General features: G+C 42.0%; 1 protein-coding gene across 6 annotated transcripts in view; it reads right to left on the reverse strand.

The window, feature by feature from the left end:
* The window catches only part of RAPGEF4 (Rap guanine nucleotide exchange factor 4), a 333,429-nt gene that overhangs the window by 142,763 nt on the left and 168,711 nt on the right, over positions 1–21,955 (reverse strand). For all 6 annotated transcript variants that reach the window (XM_070803236.1, XM_019970793.2, XM_019970802.2 and 3 more), the window contains 2 exons: positions 10,183–10,255; positions 6,120–6,139 (listed from right to left, as the gene is read on the reverse strand). In XM_070803236.1, the coding sequence (XP_070659337.1) occupies positions 6,120–6,139; positions 10,183–10,255 (93 nt within the window). The remainder of the gene's footprint in view (positions 1–6,119; positions 6,140–10,182; positions 10,256–21,955) is intronic.

Genomic DNA, 21,955 nt, shown 5'->3' on the forward strand with positions numbered 1-21,955 from the left:
TTCAAAAGCTCTGCTCCATAAAAATGTAGACACACTAACATGAGAGCACTGAATCAGTCACCAAATATCATTCATAATACTACAAAAGTAAGTCTAAAATATATAAGGAACCATCACCTCAATACATCCTAAAAGATACCCTTTGATCAAGCAAACTCACAGCAAGCCAGTCCTGTGAGCACTGGGGAGAACATTCAGAGGTTACAAACACATGGCTTAACTGACAGCAGAAGATCAGATCATCAGAGAGTTCCCTGCATTAACCATTTACTCTGCAGAGGAAGGACAACAATACATCATCTTAAAAACTCAATCAGAAATAGAAACAGACTTATAGATATCAAAAACAAACTTATGTTTACACATAGGGAGACAAACATGGTGGGAGAGGGATAAACCAGGAGCTAGGCATGAACACACACACAGCTACTGGAAATAAGATAGGTAACCAACAAGGACCTACTCTACTGCACACTGCATCGTTCCCTGTATATAGGGAACTCTATATTCTGTGATAATCTCTAATAGAAAAGAATCTGAGAAGAAGGAATATATGTATAACTGAATCACTTTGATGCACACCTGAAACTAACACAGCATTGTAAATCAACTCTATTCCAATAAAATTTAAAAAGAGAAAAAAAAAATTCAATTAGGATACCACTGCAGAAGCTAGACACAGAGAGAGAGAGAAAAGCATGGACCAGCTTTTATGTGAGGAGAGGAAGAGATGGAATAAGCAGCAGAGAGAAATTGAGCAATGGCCTCCTGCCCCATAAAATACATAACTCACAAACACAAACATTTCTTCAGAGACCAAGAACTGAAGTTGTCCTTGGCACCTTGGATATTAAGAGGCTGTTTTTCCCCAGAGGTGGTGCAAAGTCAGTCTTTGCTCACTGAGCTCTGCTTTCTAATAGGCTAGCTAAGGAATGAGTATTTACACACTGCACAATTCATAGTTTGGGGCCAGCGATACTGCTAAATCTAGTTTTCACTTTGGTGATAAGCAACTTGTCCCTCAGAATGAAAACGAGCAGCTTGGGATTTCCTGTTTTCAGCATTTGGTTGGTTTGCTCTCCTGTGTAGAGCGTCGCACCCTCAGCTAGTCATATGTATATTGCTTCCGTGTGTGACAGTGCTGGTTAAACCATTCTCACCCTAGAACAGAGAGACATGGCTCCTAGGGCAAAGCTGTGAACTCTGGCCAAGGTGTCCTGATAAGTTCTGGATGCTTACTCAGTTCAGTTCAGTTCAGTCGCTCAGTCGTGTCCGACTCTTTGAGACCCCATGAATCGCAGCACGCCAGGCCTCCCTGTCCATCACCAACTCCTGGAGTTCACTCAGACTCATGTCCATGGAGTCGGTGATGCCATCCAGCCATCTCATTCTCTGTTGTCCCCTTCTCTTCCTGCCCCCAATCCCTCCCAGCGTCAGTCTTTTCCAATGAGTCAACTCTTTGCATGAGGTGGCCAAAGTACTGGAGTTTCAGCTTTAACATCATTCCTTCCAAAGAAAACCCAGGGCTGATCTCCTTCAGAATGGACTGGTTGGACCTCCTTGCAGTCCAAGGGACTCTCAAGAGTCTTCTCCAACACCACAGTTCAAAAGCATCAATTCTTCGGCACTCAGCTTTCTTCACAGTCCAACTCTCACATCCATACATGACCACTGGAAAAACCATAGTCTACTAGTCATGTTTTAAAGTAGGATTTTAAAACTGTGTTCCACCATATACCATTGGTTTGAATTCAGTTTGAAAGCTGGAGTTGAAAGGTCTTGGACAACAAGGAGATCAAACCAGTCCATCCTAAAAAAAATCAACCCTGAATATTCATTGGAAGGACTGGTGCTGAAGCTGAAACTCCAATACTTTGGTCCCCTGATGTGAAGAACTGACTCATTGGAAAAGACCCTGATGCTGGGAAAGACTGAAGGCAGGAGGAGAAGGGGACTGAAGATGAGACGGTTGGATGGCATCACCGACTCAATGGACATGAGTTTGAGCAAGCTCCGGGAGATGGTGAACGGCAGGGAAGCCTGGTGTGCTGCAGTCCATGGGTTCACAGAGAGTCAGACATGACTTAGCAACTGAATAACAACAACATGAGATCTTTTTTATTTTTTAAAGATTTTTTAAAAAAATGTGAACCATTTTAAAAGTCTTTATTGAATTTGTTACAATATTGTTCATTTTATGTTTTGATTTTTGTCTGTAAGGCATGTGGGATCTTAGTTCCCTGAACAGGGACCTAACCTATACCGCTGCATTGGAACATGAGGTCTTAACCACTGGACCACCAGGGAATTCTCTATGGAGTTTAAATTTTTTTTTTTTAAATATGTTTTAAGTTTGTATAAGAATACACAATTTCCTTTCTCTTCATCTGGCCTAGAATCACAGCCAATCTATAATGCTAAAATAAGATGCTGTCATTTAATTGGTGGAAAACACTCTGATTTGCTTTCTCTAACCTTGAAGAAAAGCAACAGTAGAGATGTTATTATAGTTCCTAAAAATTCCTAAACTTGCTAACCTATTGACCCTAATAGTTACTTGCTATTTATTCTTCTACTGCCCTCTCCTTAATGAGAATTTTCACAAAGCACATAAACTATGTCCTTACCATTTGCCATTTAAAAGCTTACGTCTTTATAATAATTTCCAAAAGTATTCTTCATATAAATAACCCATGATCTTTTTTTAAGTTTGGGAAGCTTAAGTAATCTACTTAAAAAGAGACCTACCAAATAGTTTTGCAAGACCCCCAGGCTTGCTTGTTATTAACTGCTGGCATCATTTCTTCCAGGCCTTGGGAAATCCTTGAGCTCTGAGTTGACAGTGCTTTGTATTGGGAAAGTATCCTTGCATACTTCACAAGAAGCTTGCTAATCACACTGTCAGTGCCTAAAACATGAAGATCTCAAATGATCCTTTTAGAAACAAGATGTTTGTAAATCAGAAAATGGGATTTTTTTCTTAATATCCTCCTGAGTCTATTTTCTGGTTCCTTCCATACTGAGGAAGAAATGTATAACTTTCTAAAATTACAAAACTCCTTAGCAGTTGCCTCTCAAAAGAATGGAGCACAATAAGCAACAAAGTCTATCTAAGCAGAAAATAGTATAGACAAGCTCATTTCTTCAAAGGGCAATCCTAACATTCAACTAGAAAGCTTTCTTTTCATTGTGGTTATTTTTATCTTCTGTGTTAAACATCGTCAGCCAGGTATGGCACTTACAGGCGACAGACAAAAAGAAAACTTAAACAGATCAAAGAGAAGAATCTATAAAACCAAAGGCCTCAAACAACTGCACCCACGCCAAAATAGTTTCCTTGCTTTATTAGTTCAATGGTCATTTTTCTAATACTGTTATTAATTGTTTTACAGGTTCCAGTATCTGGTGTGATCTAAAGCTGAATGATGTTCCCACTAATTATAGTAAGCAGTAAGCAAAGGAATCCAGCAAGTTAGCTGTCAGCCTATTTGTTTCTATGAAAAGTGCAACTTGTGAAAAGAAAGTTCTTTTTATGAAAGGTAAGCCTGGGTCTGAAAATAAAATACAGCTGGCAAGGCAGCTAAAAACACCACTTACTGATGTCTGATATTGGATTAAAAGTTAAACATGGTGATTAACAAAATCAAGAGCAGGAGCTAGAAAAGAGAATATATTCTTTATACGAAGAGTCTGTTTGGACCCTGAGAAAATAGCCTAAGTGCTTTTGTTTCAGTCCACAGGCATATTGTTGCTATTAGAGAAACATAAAGGGTCTATAATATTGCCCCACATGTAAAGAAGGTAAAGGATAAAAGAAATCATGCGAACACAACTTGTCTCTTTTAAAGGAAATAATTCAATTAACACCACTTTAAGGCTCTTAGGCTTCCTTTTATCTTTCTAGAGCTTCAACCCTACTCATGAATGTTTTTCATCTTATTTGCTTTATTTTGACTGATGGCATTGGAGAGCTTTCTGAATAACAAGCAGTGACATTCTATCCACTCTACTTACTGATAGAGAAAAGTATGCTTCCTTTTACTAGAGAATTTGACATAGAATGACCCAAACAAATACAAATAAGCATGTATGATGACTAGTTACTGGGCAGATAACCTGGCCAGCCCCTTAAATCTTTGAGGGCAAGATGCTGTTAAAATCCTTGTATCTGACTTTCTGTGAACTTCAAATTCTTCTTTCGTCATGAAGTGAGCTACGTGACAGCTGGTAGGCTCTCTACTTAGAACGCTGTGTCTGTTGATCCACTGCAGGGAGGTCCAATCTAAAGGTCACCGGGTGTCTAAGAGAGACCGAGCTTCCCTTTGAAGTTTAGAATATTTGAGACCTCCTAGGGGCTGGCCATTCTGGGTGTGCTCTCCACACCACTGAACGTTCCTTGATGGGGAGGCACCAGGCCCTTTTAGCATCTTTATTTAGCTCATGATCCACATATTATTTGTCACAGTGTGCTTTGGAATATCCATGTCCAAAATGATGCCAAGTTCGATCACTTTAGAGTCTAAAGGCTATTTTTTAGACTCTCCATGAACCTAGAGCTTTACTCAACACACAAAGATGTATTTTTAATACCAAAATATCATTACAAAGGTTTACTGAACAAAGGTATTTTAAGAAGGGGTAGGAGACATTTGTTTATATCAAAAATGTCCTCTGGACACTTGGTCCACATCAAAAGGTCCTTGAAATTTGGTTATATCCAAAAAAGCACATAAGCATATTTGGTCCATGACAAGTGATTATGGAAAGGACAAATAACAAAGTCTTTTTGGCATGGACCAAATGTCTCCATGGATGCTTTCAATAGGACCAAATGTCTTTCAAGGTTAAGGAGAGCCATAAGATGTAAAAGGATAATTACTTTATAAAAGGTAGGATATTTTTCAGAGGAGAAAAAATAGGTAGTAAATGATATAAGACTTGATAAAATAATTATTATAAAAGTCTTCACATTTACTGAGCTCTACTGTATGAATCTCTATTCTTGCCACAGATCATATTTAATATTCATGATGGCCTCTTAAGATAGTTACAACCAACATCCACATTTTAAAGATGAGGCAAGGATACTTATAGAAGTCAAGAGGCTTGCACAAAGCCCCACAACTAGGAACTGAAGTCCTCTGCTGAACTCAACCAATGAGGATTTGATGTAACATTTGAAGTGATATTGCTAGGTCTTGAACCCAAGTTTGTGGTGGTACAGCAGTGGGTCAGAATTCCCCACCAGCCCTTTAAAACCAGCATTATGAAAACAGGAAGACCTAAAGAAAGCTAGAGTCAGACCTTTGAAAAGCAATACAGAAACAGTCTGAAATTACCACAGACACAGGACCAAAAGCAGGGAAAAAAATAGGAAAGGGTGATAGTTCTGTAACACTGCCACCGGCTACAGCAACTGAGGTACACAGGAAGTTGATACATCCCGGAGCCACCAAGCACCACTTGAGGTTAATCCTTACACACTTCCACATTAACCCTCCCATGCTGTTGTCTCAATTTAGATGCCAGTTCATATTATTAATGTTATTATTTGCATGCAAAGACAACGCCACTATACCACTACCAGCCTTAGAAGGAGTACTTGGCACTGGTTCTTGGTAAAAGGTTTATCCTAAACCACCTAGGCTCTTACCTGTTTGCCCTAACCAATTAGATAATTCATTATTTTCAACTTCCAAAGAGAAACGTTAATGTATTTGGGTGCATTTATAAAATCAACTGGCCTCAAATTTCATATTTTATATTCCTATTAAGGAAAAACAGTTTATTTTCTATGTGCCATTAAACTAATGATTTGCTCTACTGCCATGTATGCATCAGGGGAGAAAGAAACACTTAGCAACGTCTCCCTCTAGGATAACCTTTCTTCGTACGATTTAATATCAAGGACATGTGACGACCATGTCAAAGCCATTGGCCTTCTCCCCTTCATATTTCACAGTGACTCACCCAAAGATGCCAGAATAAGATTAGAAAAATATTTATGACTCTGTTGAATATGGATAAAGAGCTCTCTTGTTGATAAAGTTACCACAATTATTTTTTTTACCTTATGACAGTTTTTAGAAATTAGGCAGAGAAAGAGAGTAGTTACTCACGTTCTCCTTGTCAGGAATCCCTAGAAAAGGAAAGAGAGAAAGAACATGAGTTAGAAGATCAGCTTGGAAAATGGAAATTAAATCCCTTGCTGAATCAAACCAAGTAAAAATTTGATGTTTTCAATTTGTCTTTCCATAAAAATGTACATACTGCTGCTTGGAAAAAAAGCAGCACCTACCAAAATCTGTAACATAAACAAATCAATGAATCAGAGCAGGGCTATGTGCCAGACAACAAAATATCACGCTTATTTTGCTTTTCTACCATATGCTTTACTCTCCTAGAGGTAAAAAGTCATCCTTGCTTATTTTATACCATGTGAGCAACTAATTCCTCTGTCTTGAGCACAAGAACACTCAGAATTTTAGAAAAACACATCACACTCTTAAGTTGCAATTGTTATATTTTTACAAGGCAAACCACCTCACACCATTCAGGGATCTGAACTTGGGGGCAAGTTGCACATAAAAACCACCAGCACACAATTTTTATCTTGGGCACAGCCAACTCTTGCTTCTTTCAAGTCAGGTGTGAGCACAGCAATGGCTATTTCCAGAGATGTCTCAGTCTTCTTAGCAAATAAGTTAATCATTCATCCATTCACTCATTTACAAACATTGGCTCAGATGGTGAAGAATCTGCCCGCAATGTGGGAGACCTGGGTTCGATCTCTGAGTTGGAAAGATCCCCTGCAGAAGGGAACAGCTACCCATTCCAGTATTCTGGCCTGGAGAATCCATGGACAGAGGAGCCTGGCAGGCTACAGTCCATGGGGTCACAAAGAGTCGGACAGAACTGAGCAACTAACACTCAATCACCCAATATTTTTAATAAGGAGCCACACAGCACTTAAAATATTGGCATTAAAAGCACCAAGCGCCCATCCTAATAGGCAGCAGTAAGCAGGAGAGGGAAGAAAGGAATAGATTACTAGGAAACACACCCTAATTAAACTTTGACCACCATAGTATCAGGACATTAAAGCTCTGACAGAAAACAAGTGGATGGAGAGGGTTGTTCTCTCAAGCAGAGAGTATTAATGAACATGTTTGCCATCACTTCCCAGATCTCTCAGAAACAGTAAGGGTATCCCAAGGTCAGCATTCAGAAATTCATCTTGAATCCATCTAGCCATTTATCCCTCCACCCATCCAACAACCACTTGAAAAGACTAGATTTGACAGAATGAGGAGATACAGGTTGTAACAGAATGAGGTTGTAACAGAAGCTTACTTTCTAGGAGGTTTAATAAGACAAATGCAGTTATACAAATCCTCATATTGGAGTGGATAGAAATTAGGGTATCTGAAGAGAAACAATATTGAAAAGGTGATCTCAGGACACGTAGGAACCTGAAAGTTGGGCTAAGGCATTAGCGGTCTTGGAATTTCACTTTCTATGACGGGCAGTGGACTATCATTAAAGGTTCAGAGCAACAGAGTGATATGAACAAGAAAAGGAAAGGAAGGGACTTTCAAAATTAAAAAACATTTAAGATACAGAAACTGGAGACAATGACATGGGTCCGTGATTGAAGTCCAAAGACATTCAGTTGAGGAAATTTGGACTTGGATTCGGTGGGGGCTGTTATTAAGGAAAATCATCCTAGCAATTGGGCGTGGTAATGGTGTGGTTTTTGCATGGAAAAGTCTACATTTTCAAAAACGTCTGCTGAAATGTATATATATGACTAGAAGAAGAAAATATGGCAAAATGATTATGTGAAAATACCTATCAAGTTAATAAAAATCACATTCAAGTATTAAATATTAATTAAATCAAAGCGATGAAAATACAGGTGTTAACTGTATCATCCTGTATGTTTGAAATTTGTCATAATAAAACGTAAATTGAAGAAGTTCTGTGTAAGTCAGGTGTAGGGTAAACCTTGGGTGAAATAATGAAGACTCACAGCCATTGAGCCATCTTTGCTCTCAGGTCAAGGGTGATGAGGCCCTCAGCCAGGCGGCTGCAGCAGGGAGAGAAAGCAAAGAGTATGAGCACCAGAGAGGAAGGAGCAAGGGACAGACCAGTGATTAACCTCAGTGGGTGGCGGTGAGAGAAGAGAGGGCTCCAAACAGTGGAGGCCTAGCACCTTGTACGGGAGGACAGTGAAGTTATGAATGGAAATAGGCTTTCAGCAGAAGGACGGTTTGTGGGAATCACCATGTGCTCCATTATCAACACTGTGAGTGCATGAGACCAGCAGGACTACCTGGTGGGAAGAAAACCAGCAGTCATTTGGAAAGTTAGGCTGCCTTTTGTAAGACTCAAATGGAGCTACTGGTTTCAGGAAGGATCTGTATCAGTTGCAAGAAAGGATGCAATGATCGAGCGGAGAGTATAGAGAAAAAAAAGAAAAACAGCCAAGGCTGGACTTGAGTAGTGACTGAATTTCCAGATGAGGGGAAGAAGTACCCATGAAAGAGACAAGAATACAAGTGGCCATGAGAAAACCAGGATAATTCAGTGGAGCATGGGACCCAAGGGAGAATGGAGACTGAACATGGAAACTCTTACTCAGTCAGAGAATGGAGAATAGTAATGACTGAGTCTGGTTATTGGTTGGTCACTGGAGAATTTAGATGGTTCGAGTTGGAAGTCAGACTTTGAAGGGTTAAAGATTCACTGGTGTTGAGAAAATAGTAGTTCACATCATTTGGGTTCTTATTATACGCCCAGTGCCCTTCTAAATGGAGATTCCGAGGTGGGGCGGTGTTAAAAATCTGCCTGCTGAAACAGGAGATGTGGGTTTGGTCCCTGGGTGAGGAAGATCCCCAGGAGGAGGAAAGAGCAACCCACTCCTGTATTCTTGCTGGGAAAATCCCACGGATAGAGGAGCCTGGTGGGCTACAAACCATGGGGTTGCAAAGACTTGGAGGTGACTGAGCATACACGCATGCACCCTTCTAAACATTTGACACGTGCTCTTCTTTCAGTCTCCAAAACAATCCTATGAGGAAACTGAGGCGCAGAGACATTAAGTGCCTTGCCAGAAGCCACACAGCTAGGAAACAGCACAACTGGGATTTCCAACTTGGTTACTGATCATCCCTAGATCAGCCAGAAGAGAAAAATCAAGAACAGGAGAAGAAACTAAAAGAAAGATCCGTCCTCCAACATCCACCTCTCCAAGGACAGAAAAGAAACTGAGAAGGAGAATGCACAGGCTGCCCAGAAACATGAAACAGAGGGAAAGGGAGCTCACTTCAGATCCTGATCAAGCGAGAAGGGTCACCTGTGGAGAGCGATCTGTTTGAGTGAGAGTGGGAATTCAAGGAGGTATTCAAGAAGACATGAGGGTGACTCTGGCTCTGAGATGCTTGGAGTGGAAGCACTGCTTGATCCATCAGTGTGTCAGCATTGAAGTGCTACAGCATCAGAAACCCCAGGGCTTGCTGCGTTATCACACATACATGGACAAGAGCCAAGTCAAGGGACCCAGAGCCTCAACAAGCAACTCTCAGGGATAGTACTGAGTGCTAAAAAGGTGTTTCCAACATGCGTGAACAGATAGACTCAGGACACAAAATTACTTTGAGTCTAGTGGGCACCCATTAGGAAAGAGTATCACAGAGAAAAACTTCCTTTCTTTTATGAGCAGCCAGAGACCGGTCTCCTACAAAAGGCTCGGAATTTGAAGAGAGCACGATTTAAGAAGAATAAAGAATGATTCGTGCTGCTTCTTTCCTTAAGAGCATCAAAATAAGCAAGAGGTGGAGCACTCAGGTGTCTACATGTGACTGAGATAAGCACAGTTCATGAATCCCATTTTAAAAGAACCTTCAAACCATACTTTAAGATGAAGGTCCTTTGAGAAAGCATGCTGAAGTTCCAACTAGCACCAGAGCATACCTCCCTCTATCAGCTAAGGCCACATAATTATATTGTAGGAACAATTTTTTAAAATAACCCAAGAATGGGCTGGAGGGTCTGTTTATCCATAAAAGAGTCTGGAGACTTATTCTGTCAAGCTGGTGTTGGACAGATTTTTCTTTGTCACATGAAAACACATACCGCATGACAAATTTTTAGATACAAGTGTTCACATTTTTCACTTACTGTCATTGTTAGAGCCCGTTTCCATAACACCATAAGGAGGAGCCAGAAGTCCTGCCATGTACTGTCGATATTTCTGAAAGACAAGATTGTAAACTCAGTGCACAGATATTTACTCACTTGGAGCATTCATGTGTTTACATGTTAAAAAGAAGAAAAGCTGGATGTCAGTAAGCATCTGAGTCTTGTATTTATAGAGCCATGAAGCGTGCTGTCTGGGCTCTGTGGCCTAAAATAAAAATGCTGTGTTCTAAAGAGGTCTTCCCGGATGAGACTGAAAGTGCCCCTGCCTCGGGAGGGGTTTCTACTGCAACCCACTCCTTCACGGTTTGTGATTGATTAACCAAACAGTGTGGGCTTTTGCCCTCCCCTCCACCTCCTGCCTGGCTTCTCATTCTCTCAAACACGTGCTCAGGTTTTTGTGGAGGAAAAAGACATTTGGTTTTTATAGATGCAGATACAAATAAAAGTGCCACCTTCCTAACAGGTGAATGGCACTCAATCGGCCGTCTTTCAAAGCAAAAAGAAATGCATCTCTGGAAAGTGTCTGATGTGAAAGAAGCTGATTCATTACTATTTGCCAGCTTCCTTTTACACTGTACACCTGCCCGTTATGTGACCTCCAAAGAACCTGTGGGATGTTGTCAAATAGAATAGTTTGGCTTCATTTAGAACTATTTAGATCCTTCTGAATTTTCTCCCTCTGACTTTTGGTCCAGACGTGCTTTAAAACCTGAGGCTCAGTGATACATATTAGCGCCGGGAGTCTGTGCTGTTTTGAAGGAATAAGGCTTGGTGAGCATACAGCAAGCAGATCAAGCTCCCAGTGAGACAGAAGTGACATTTATGAAGAATGGAATATGAGTGTGAGACATTCTCTCTTCTCAGGTAATAAATACAGCCTCCTCCCCTTGCAGAATGAAAGCTGGGCAATTTTATTTGTTGCGTGGTGTCATGTATATTTATGGTTTATAATTATGATGGCACATAAATGTTAAACAGCATCAAAAGAATCAACACTTCATAATGTGCTTGTGGGTTACACAAACGTCAGCAGAAAAGACTTCATCTGTAGCAATGGGCAGCTGGCAGCATGCAGTATTTGAGCAGCCATCTGGCCCATTTGGTAGATTTGAATGGTGTTTGTAATGTAACATTGATGAGCTCTCAAAAGAGCCTTCTTCTAGTCAAGATGTGACTAGCTTTTTTTTTTTTAATCCTTTTTTCTTCTCCTTCTGAGGCAACTATACTAACACCTGCATGCAGACATTCAAAATCATGATTTCTCTCTGCCTCTGAGTTAACTAATCACTCAAACATACCCATGGGACCAATCAATCACCCTGAATTCCTGACATTTCCCTTTGATAATTTCTTCATTCTGCTTTTCCTTTTTCTTATGATACCATCTACTCTTCTTCCTCATGAGAAAGCACCGGGCAAAGCACACTTCTGTGCATAATATTATGCTGGACTCTGAAAAAACAGGCTCAGAGAGAGCAGATGGGGGCTAGGTTATGTTCTAAGAAGGTTCTATGACCCCGCACAGTCTTTTGAGGTATTCCTCTCACTGTTAGCAACTCCATTAACAGGCTCCTGAAAGAAATAATTCATGTTAAATTAAAGGAGCAATTTTGCTTGGCTTAGAAATGCTGTTTTGGATGCAGCGAATGCATTTGTCTTGGGCACCTCAAAATCAAGTTCCATGAACTCCACGGAAGCACATTCCTGACTCCTAAGTGAACAGGACTTTGCCTCCCTTCAGCTCCATAGCATGGGGTCTAGGGTTTGCTCATGGAGCGTGATACCAGAGCAGTCACTCCTGGGAAGGGAAGACAGAGCAGCCATTCAGGGAGCAGAGTACGGGCTGCGTTTCAGCATGTAGATGCACTGAGCACCCACTGTGCCCTCACTGTGCCCTCGACACTGGGCTCCCTGCAGAGAATGGGCAGGGCCCTTTGCACTTCGAAAGCATCAATCTCCTAAGGACAGCAGTACTGTTGTACTCAGTACAGGGTACTCTGTCTTGCACATAATAGAAAATTAATATATATCTGTTGGCTTTTGGAATGTGAATGGAAATTTTCATACATATATAAAAATAGAGTATCACACCACATACTTAACATACAGCCTCAATAACTGTTAACTCATGACTAATGTTATTTCATCTACAATCCGATCCACTTGCCCCTTCCAGAGTTATTTTGAAGCAATTCCAGATATCATATCATTTAATCCACATATATTTCAATAGAAATCTCTAAAAGGTAAGGATTCTTTTTTTCCCCCAAAACAAAACCATAATACCATTATCTCAACTAAGAAATGTAATATCTCCATAATATTCAGTCAGGTTCAAATGTCTAATTGCTTTATATATGTCATTGCTGAATTGAATTTATAAATAACTTATTAGATACATAGATGAATGGAACGGAAAAGACTGCCCCAAAATAAACCCAGGCCTACATACATGGCCACTTAATTTACAAAAAAGGAGCCAAGAATATACAGTGGGGAAAGGACAGACTCCTCAATAAATGTGAGGTGTTGGGCAAACTGGACAGCCACTTGCAAAAGAATGCTCAGTCATGTCCGACTCTTTGCGACCCCATGAACAGCAGCACGCCAGGCCTCCCTGTCCATCACTAACTCCTGGAGTCCACCCAAACCTATCTCCATTGAGTTGGTGATGCCATCCAATCATCTCATCCTCTGTCGTCCCCTTCTCCTCCTGCCTTCAATCTTTCCCAGCATCAGGGTCTTTTCAAATGAGTCAGCTCTTCGCATCAGGTGGCCAAAGTATTGAAGTTTCAGCTTCAGCATCAGTTCTACCAATGAATATTCAGGACTGATTTCCTTTAGCATGGACTGGTTGGATCTCCTTGCAGGCCAAGGGACTCTCAAGAGTCTTCTCCAACACCACAGTTCAAAAGCATCAATTCTTCGGCACTCAGCTTTCTTTGTAGTCCAACTCTCACATCCATACGTGACCAGTGGAAAAACCGTAGCCTTGTCTAGAAGGACCTTTGTTGACAAAGGAATGTCTCTGCTTTTCAGTATGCTGTCTAGGTTGGCCATAACTTTCCTTCCAAGGAGTAAGTATCTTTTAATTTCATGGCTGCAATCACCATCTACAGTGATTTTGGAGCCCAGAAAAATAAAGTCAGCTACTGTTTCCATTGTTTCCCCATCTATTTGTCATGAAGTGATGGGACCAGATGCCATAATCTTAGTTTTCTGAATGTTGAGCTTTAAGCCAACTTTTTCACTCTTTTCTTTCACTTTCATCAACTGGACCACAATCTTACACAAAAATTAACTCAAAGTGGATGAAAGTCTCAAAGACCTGAAGCCATAAAACCCCTGGAAGAAATCATAGGCTGTAGGCTCCTTGACATTGGTCTTGGCAACAGTTTTTTTTTTTTTTTAAAACACCAAATGCAAAGGCAACCAGACCAAAAATCAGTAAGTGGGACTACATTAAACTGAAAAGTATTTGCACAGCAAAGGAAACAATCAACAAATGAAAAGGCAAGGTATTAAATGGCAGAAAATATTTACAAATCATATATCTGATAAGGGGTTAATATCCAAAATAAATGAATATAAAAAATCCAAACTCATAGATACAGAGAATAGACTGGTGACTGCCAGAGGTGGAGGGTGAAGCATAGGTGAAATGGGGTTTAAAACCTATTTCTGCAGAACCCGGAGCTCCTAGAGGACCCTCAGGCAAGGTAACACATAAGCAGAGCCTTCAGCTCCTATGGCAACTTGAGTATCTTCACTTTTAGCTGATATAGAATTTAGAGTTCCAAGAGTAATTTCATTTGAAAGATGACTTTTGCTTCTGAAAACTAAAAGTCTACAAACAACAAGAGTAAATAATCTTTAAACTCCCAGCCAGAAAGATGCTATTCAGAGAAGGCATTTCTTCTTCCATGAAGAAATCAGCAAAGACCAAATTAGGATTTGCCTATGAAGTGCTGGGGGGGGAGAGGAATAAATTGGGAGATTTGGGACTGACACATACGTACCACTATACATAAAATAGATCACTAATAAGGACTTACTGTAGAGCTCAGGGAATGCTACTCAATACTCTGTAATGGGCTACATGGGATAAGAATTTTTAAAAGAGTGGATATATGTATACGTATAATGGATTCACTTTTCTGCACAGCATAAACTAATACAACATTGTAAATCAACTATACTCCAAATTTAAAAAAAGAAAAAAAAAGGGTTAGACATCTATGGTTGTAGACTGGCCAAATGACAAGTTACCAACAGAATCGGAAGAACTAAGAATTTAACTAAGATGCATCATAGTGCAATGCTGACCTTCTCCAAGTGAGGTGTACAAACCCCCAGTGTAGCACCCAGCAGGACAAGAGGAGGTGTGACAGGGGTTAACAGAAGCTCTCCCTAGAGCTTAAATTTTATTCTATGTCAAGTAGTTGAAAGGACTACTTTTATACTTTTATATTATGGAGCAGAAAACTAAATTTGCATACATTTTAAAGATTAAAGCATGCAACTTCAAAGAAATTTGAGCTTGCTGCTGGCTGCTTCTAGCTACAAAGGGTCTAGACCCCGGGCATTATGTATTGATTTCCTCTGCATTCAGAGAACTTCAGTGGAAAAACTCAAGTGCCTCTAATGTAATGGAAAGCATGCAGATGCTGGAATCACACAAGAGTGGAGGCAATTCTGATTCTGCCACATGCTACCTATGTGAACTTAAGTAAGTTACCTCAGTTTCCTGGGTAAGGAACTTGGGATAATATCATCTATCTTTCAGGGCCAGTGGGGGGATGAGAAAAAAACTCTAAAGAAGTGCCCAGCATATATTAGGGACTTACTAAATGATTGCTGATGATAATAAAAATAATAATGATAATGATGAGGAAGAGGAGAAGAAAAAACAACAATCAAGAATTGATCAAACAAATCCCAATATATTTGATGATATATCCCAGACAGAGTCTCCAGCTTTAGGGAAAAATACTCTGTGGGTGACTTCTTATTACTGAGGCCGCTGATACACACACAACATAAAGACCCACAATACATCCACTGACCTGTCTACTAAAAGGAGTTGTAAAAACAACATCTTAAAGAGTAGATGTTCTTAAGTCGTTTTACTATATACTGCCTATTTTCATTGGAGAAGACAATGACACCCCACTCCAGTACTCTAGCCTGGAAAATCCATGGACGGAGGAGCCTGGTAGGCTGCAGTCCATGGGGTTACTAAGAGTCAGACACGACTGAGCGACTTCACTTTCACTTTTTACTTTCACGCATTGGAGAAGGAAATGGCAACCCACTCCAGTGTTCTTGCCTGGAGAATCCCAGGGACAGAGGAACCTAATGGGCTGCTGTCTATGGGGTCGCACAGAGTCGGACACGACTGAAATGACTTAGCAGCAGCAGCAGCCTGTTTTCATACCCACATGGTAAATTAGTCCCAGGAGAAAGGAAGAGCACAAGAGAGTAAACCCAGAAATAACTGAACAAAAATCAGTGAAACCTTATAGCCATCAGAACAGTTTTTGGTTTACCAAATCTTTAAAAAAAATTCTCTAAATTACAATTGGCCAGTTTATAAGGCAAAGTCAGTGCATGGAAGAAGTTCTCAGGCTAGAGAGGCTAGAAGGCTGTCCTAGATGGAGGGGAGAGATGTGCCACTGGCTATCTTAATGTTTTCTGAGAAAGCTGAGAAAAGACAAAGTATGACAGTCTTAGGAAAGTTAAAACCTGGTCCATCTCTCAGCTCCTTCACTATCCCGTCAAGGCCACTGAGCTACGCTGGCTGGAAGGCTGTCAGAGCAGCCACCAGGCCAAGGGCGGCTGGGGGTCACCCAACTCTGCTCCAGAGTCTGGAGCCCCAGCCTGGGCTGCTCCATCCCCAAACAGGGAACACTTCTCCACACAGTGGCTCCACATGGCCCAGCTGTAGCCCAGCAGCCAGATACAAAAGTCGGGTGGCATGTGCTGGAGGAGCAGGCATAGTAGAGATACGTCACATTCTAAAGGTCAGTCTCAATTTGCCAAGCAGGGGATCTCCCTGGAGATCAGTGGTTAAGACTTCACCTTCCAATGCAAGGGGTGCAGGTTGCAACCCAGGTCAGGGAGTTAAGATCCTACAGACCTCGTGGCCAAAAGAAAAAAAACATAAAACAGAAGCAATATTGTCACAAATTCTATAAAGCCTTTAAAAATGGTTCATGTTAAAAAAAAAAAAAAAAAAACTTAAAAATTTGCCAAACCGGACTCACAGAGAATAAAGGAAGGCAGGCAGCTTGAACCCTGGCTGAATCCTCTGTGACAAGAGAAGAAGGGATCCCTGTAGGGCGGAACTCCCCACCCTGGAGGTCGAGACCTTCCTAACACACTGAGGCCTTTCCTAGATGTTCTCTGAGCTGCTGCCCGCTGCCAAGGCATCTAGGCTGCCGGTGTGCCACGGTCACCACATTCCCAGCAGCCAGGCAGAGACCTCGGCTTCCAATACAGGCCTTCCCAGCAACTGTCCCCTTTCGCCACCAACTCCATCTATCTAGGAGATCATCAAGTTGTAGGAAAAGCATAAATACCGTCCATAGGTTGGGATATCAGCACTAGAAAAACATAACAAACAGGAAGTCATGAGGACTATGGACAGGCCCGGCTATAAACACCTGAGGGTAGGAGGGATGCGCGTGTGCTCAGAACAGGGACACGCTCCTGACAGCCCGTGGTGGGCAGTGTCCAGGGTTGGGGAAGAATAGAGGGCACTGCATCGGTGGTGTGGGGATATGTCCTGCCATCATGTACCAGTCATTACATCTGTACTAGGCTCCCCCAAAGTATTAAGGCTGAGTTCATGAAATGTAATGACAAACAGGTCACCTGGACTTTCTCTGAAAACGCCCTGAGTATGTGGTAGAATAACTTGGAACAGGGATATAAAATTTAGGCTCCCCACTTTTTGTCTGTTTCTTGGCAATGATTATTTCTTTACAACTTCCATATGCTATGTAAGATATGGTGGGGAAATGGACATAGCACACTGCTCTAAAGTCCCAGAGTCTGGAGAATGTTTAAATGTGTGAAGCACAGATGAGAGGGGGGAAACAGAAAGCGGTTGTAAAGGGAAATCTCCCAGGAGAATTCCCCGTTTACCCTTTTAGAGCCGTATGGACTGCTGCTCTCACAGCAGGTCACTGGCTGGACCAGGTCACCTCTTATGCCAACTTCTTTTGTTTCCTTGTTTCTTGATTTCTATGGCATTGACCCCACAGGGCACAAAGAACTTTCATCGCCTCTTCTTCAATGATGTTTAATTCATCCTTTGGCTCTAGTACACCTATTTCTAAACGGAGGCAAAATTCTGCTTGCCAACTCATGGCCATTTTAAATTCATAAGCAGCCTGCAAGAGCTATAGTTTGGAGGTGATAATGACAACAATAGCTCTAATGGAGGAAGTTTTCCAAACCTGAATCACTTAGGAATCCTAGAGTAAAGCCTGAGTAAGATGACACTGCAAGTGAGCAAATACAGTCTCCCTCCAAAATCTGTTTGAAATTCTCTCTCCTACTGGCCTGTGAAGGTGCAGAGATCCCAACCAAAAGGTGGAGGGACCCTCAAGTACTCTCAGGTGAGATCAGGGCTGCAAAGAATACAGTTAGGCAGCCCTCGCTCAATCACAGAGATGAAGTCAGATTAGCCCTGAAGGAAAGGAAGGGAAAATGCATTCACTTAGTCAAGGGGACAAGAGAGGCACAGTGGGGTCCTCATAGAGGGGTCCTCATGGGCTTTGCATCTAGTGAGGGGACAGCCATTCTCATCTGATCATACAGTCATCTCAGTGCAGGAGCTAGAAGGAAAAAAATACACTGAAAATGTGGCTGGGTGGTGGAGCGTGGGGCAAGTTCAGACATGGGGCTCCGGGCAAGGACATGGAATATGAGACTGAGGAGGCTTGGAGGTCAGAACCAGGGGGCCTTCCAGGTAGAGGGAACAGGGGTGCTGCGGAGACAGAGAAGTGTGTCTGGCAAGAGAGGGGAAGTCGCTGTGGATAGAGCAGTGCTCGGGCCAAACGGCGAGGCTGGGAGGCCATGATGGAGGTTTGGAACATTATCCTCATACAACTGGAAGCAGTTTAAGTGGAGAAGTGACAAGGGCAGGTATGTGTTTTTAAAAGATCATTCTGGCTGCTGTGTGGAGAACGGTTTTGATGGGAAAACAAGAAAGGCATTAAGCCCTTAAAGGGAGGACAGGCCTGTATATGGCCCCTCAAAGGGGCCTGAGTCTGGGGGAAAAGGAAGACAGAGGAACGTGGACAGAGGGTGGTAAAGACGCTTTGTTCCTCAAGGCCAAACAATCTCCAACCACTTAGACTTACTGATAATAAAGACTCAGATTTCTTGTTGAGGCATGCTCAACACACGTGCACTTTTAATATGACTAAAAGATTGGGGGATTTCAGGGGGCTCACTGGAATGATTATATTAATAATTCTAAGTTAGTGCACACCCTGCATCTTTGAGTATGATTTAGTTAGCCATGTGATTCAGTTAGCCACTCAACTTTGAGTTAGCCATGAGCTTCTCTTAGAAACATTCAAACTGAGATGCAGATACACACAGTAGGTCAATACTACTTAATTTAGTCATAAAATAATGGCTCTGGAGCTGTTACTGCTGCTGCTACTGCTAAGTCGCTTCAGTCGTGTCCGACTCTGTGCGACCCCATAAACGGCACCCCACTAGACTCCTTTGTCCCTGGGATTCTCCAGGCAAGAACACTGGAGTGGGTTGCCATTTCTTTCTCCAATGCATGAAAGTGGAAAGTGAAAGTGAAGTCGCTCAGTCGTGCCCGACTCTTAGCAACCCCATGGACCACAGCCTACCAGGGCTCCTCCGTCCATGGGATTTTCCAGGCGAGAGTACTGGACTGGGGTGCCATTGCCTTCTCTGCTGGAGCTGTTACTGCACAGGAAATCCTCCTCACCTCTCTTTTTGCTAAGCCCGAACTTACCACAGTCCATCTACTGTATAAATGAGATTATGAGCACTGTCTCTACATAGCTGCTGCCTCCTTGTTTATAGAAAAACCTACTGATTGACATTTTATTTAACCATATTTGTCTTCAAAGTGATGGATATATAGTCATTCTTAATTAAAATGATCAAGCCCAGTGCTTATGAAACTAACAAGAATATTGTAAAACATATCATGGGAACAGGCAAATTTCCTGTTTAAGTAAGTGTTTAATGTTGACACAGAATTAGGATGCATCAGTAATTTAAAAACCTAAAATAAAGGATCATTTCACAGAAAGTAATAGCCTGAGACTGTCATAAGAACACAGAAGAAGCTACCAACATTTTGGTTTGCTTTCTTGCTCTACAGTGTACTTTATAAAGGGCAGCAGGCAGAGCAGGAGGCGGATGGTGAGGAGTGATTCAGAAGGTGCTATGGTCTGGATGCGTCCCCTCAAATTCATATGTTGAAATTCTAACACCTAACGTAATGCTGTTAGGAGGTAGGACCTGTGGGAGGTGTTTAAGTGTGAGAATGAAGGATCAGCGCTCTTCTGAGAGCTCCCTAGCCCCTCCCGCCAGATGGGGACACAAGGAGGAGTGTGCATCCCGAGAGGGCCCTCAGCAGAGGGCTGGCACCCTGACCTCAGACTGCCAGCCTCCACAACTGGGAAGAATAATTTTCTGTTGTTTAAAAGCCACCCCGTCTGTGCCATTTTGCTATTGCAGCCCGAACAGACTAAGACAGTGGGGTAGGAGGACTTTTCCTGGCCCAAACAGATACCTAACTTCCCAATTGAGCGGCACTTCTTTAGTTTTTGACTTTGTCCCTCAAAACTTGAAACCACTGGGTCACAGGTACTATGCATTTCTGTGCTTATTTCCTCTTGAAGCATCCACCAGCTTCCCAGCTGTCCTATCTCCTTAATCCCAATCCTACCCTGAAAGCCCAGGGGGCATACAGGATTCCAGCTTTTGCCGCATTCACGAATGGACAACAGCAGTGCCTTTTTCCTCTTTCGGATGTTGACGGAGCTCCACAGCCTGGAGTCGGCCACTTCCCAGCTTCACATACGCTAGACCTTCGGAGCCTTTGTATTTGAACTTACTCCTAACTCCTGCAACGTTCTGCTCACACGGTGCCTTACTTTCTCCATCTCCCTTCACAGGTAACATTTCTATTCTGCTCCAAGTTGTAGTACACAACCTTGAGACATCCTTGTTAATCCAACACACTCTGACTGCCTATATCTGGGGAATCATGGTAATACAGCCCTGGTAGTTCTGGAAGCTTCTGTCTCTTATGGAATACTGTACCCCTCGAATCCCTTGAGTGGTTCCTAGTTCCTGTCATCTCTCCATGTTAGATCGTCCTGAACTTTTTGCTTTTAAAGAAGGGACAGGAGAAGCATGAAGATCAGTTGATGCTGATAAAACAAGACCTAAACTCAACTCATCAAAAATCTCTAAATACTAATCAATTTTGTTATTTAAAAGAACATACAGTGGGATAGAGCAGCCAGTCTGCTCTACCAGAATTAGCACCAAAATGCACTCGTTAGTGAAAATTTAGTTTTAAGAGACCCATGTATGAATCTAGCTGGAAAAAACTGGCAGCCATATATAAATAGATGATGGTAGAAAATGATTCATTTTATATATCCAACATTTTTTTTTTCATATTTCTGCCTATTGCTGTTGCTTTCTAAACCACATTTTTAAATAAGTTTGCCTTTTGATTTCGTTCTAACTACCATCTCTATCTCCCACTCTTCCTCTCTAGTATAAAAATTGTTATTACTATAAAATTTACAAAGTGAAGTGAAGTGAAGTGAAGTCACTCAGTCGTGTCCGACTCTTTACGACCCCATGGGCTGTAGCCCATCAGGCTCCTCCGTCCATGGGATTCTCCAGGCAAGAACACTGGAGTGGGTTGCCATTTCCCTCTCCAGGGGATCTGCCCGACCCAGGGATCAAACCCAGGTCTCCCACATTTTGGGCAGACGCTTTAACCTCTGAGCCACCAGGGAAGCCCGTGCTAAAAAATTTAAACTACATAGTTTGTAAAATGAAAAAAATGATTCTCCCCTTTCACTCCCCTCCACCTACAGACCTACCCAGCTGCTGCTGCTGCTAAGTCGCTTCAGTCGTGCCCGACTCTGTGCCACCCCATAGACGGCAGCCCACCAGGCTCCCCTGTCCCTGGGATTCTCCAGGCAAGAATGCTGGAGTGGGTTGCCATTTCCTTCTCCAATGCATGAAAGTGAGAAGTGAAAGTGAAGTCGCTCAGTCGTGTCCCACTCTTCGCGATCCCATGGACTGCAGCCTACCAGGCTCCTCCGTCCATGGGATTTTCCAGGCAAGAGTACTGGAGTAGGGTGCCATTGCCTTCTCCGACCTACCCCGCTACCGCTGAGTTAACCACTGCTGACACTCACTTCTTCTGTGGATCATATGGTACATTACAGTTAGTCCTTTTTTTCCCTCTCCAATACTATATTTTGGATAGCTTTTGCTATCAGAACACATTTTACTATTATTGCTTTCTTGTTAGACACCTTATTTTTTTTGGCTACACTCCCATTTAGCCCAATTGGGGGAAATCTGGAAAATAAATTGAGTCTGCATTGGCAACAGATCTTCTCTGAGCTTCAGGCAAAAAGATAAAGATCATATACACAGATCTTATCACATGGTGATTTCAGTTGTATTCTTGACAATGAGATAGAACTGTAAAAAT

The sequence above is a fragment of the Bos indicus genome, chromosome 2, assembly GCF_029378745.1.
Source record: "Bos indicus isolate NIAB-ARS_2022 breed Sahiwal x Tharparkar chromosome 2, NIAB-ARS_B.indTharparkar_mat_pri_1.0, whole genome shotgun sequence".
Classification (NCBI taxonomy): domain Eukaryota; kingdom Metazoa; phylum Chordata; class Mammalia; order Artiodactyla; family Bovidae; genus Bos; species Bos indicus.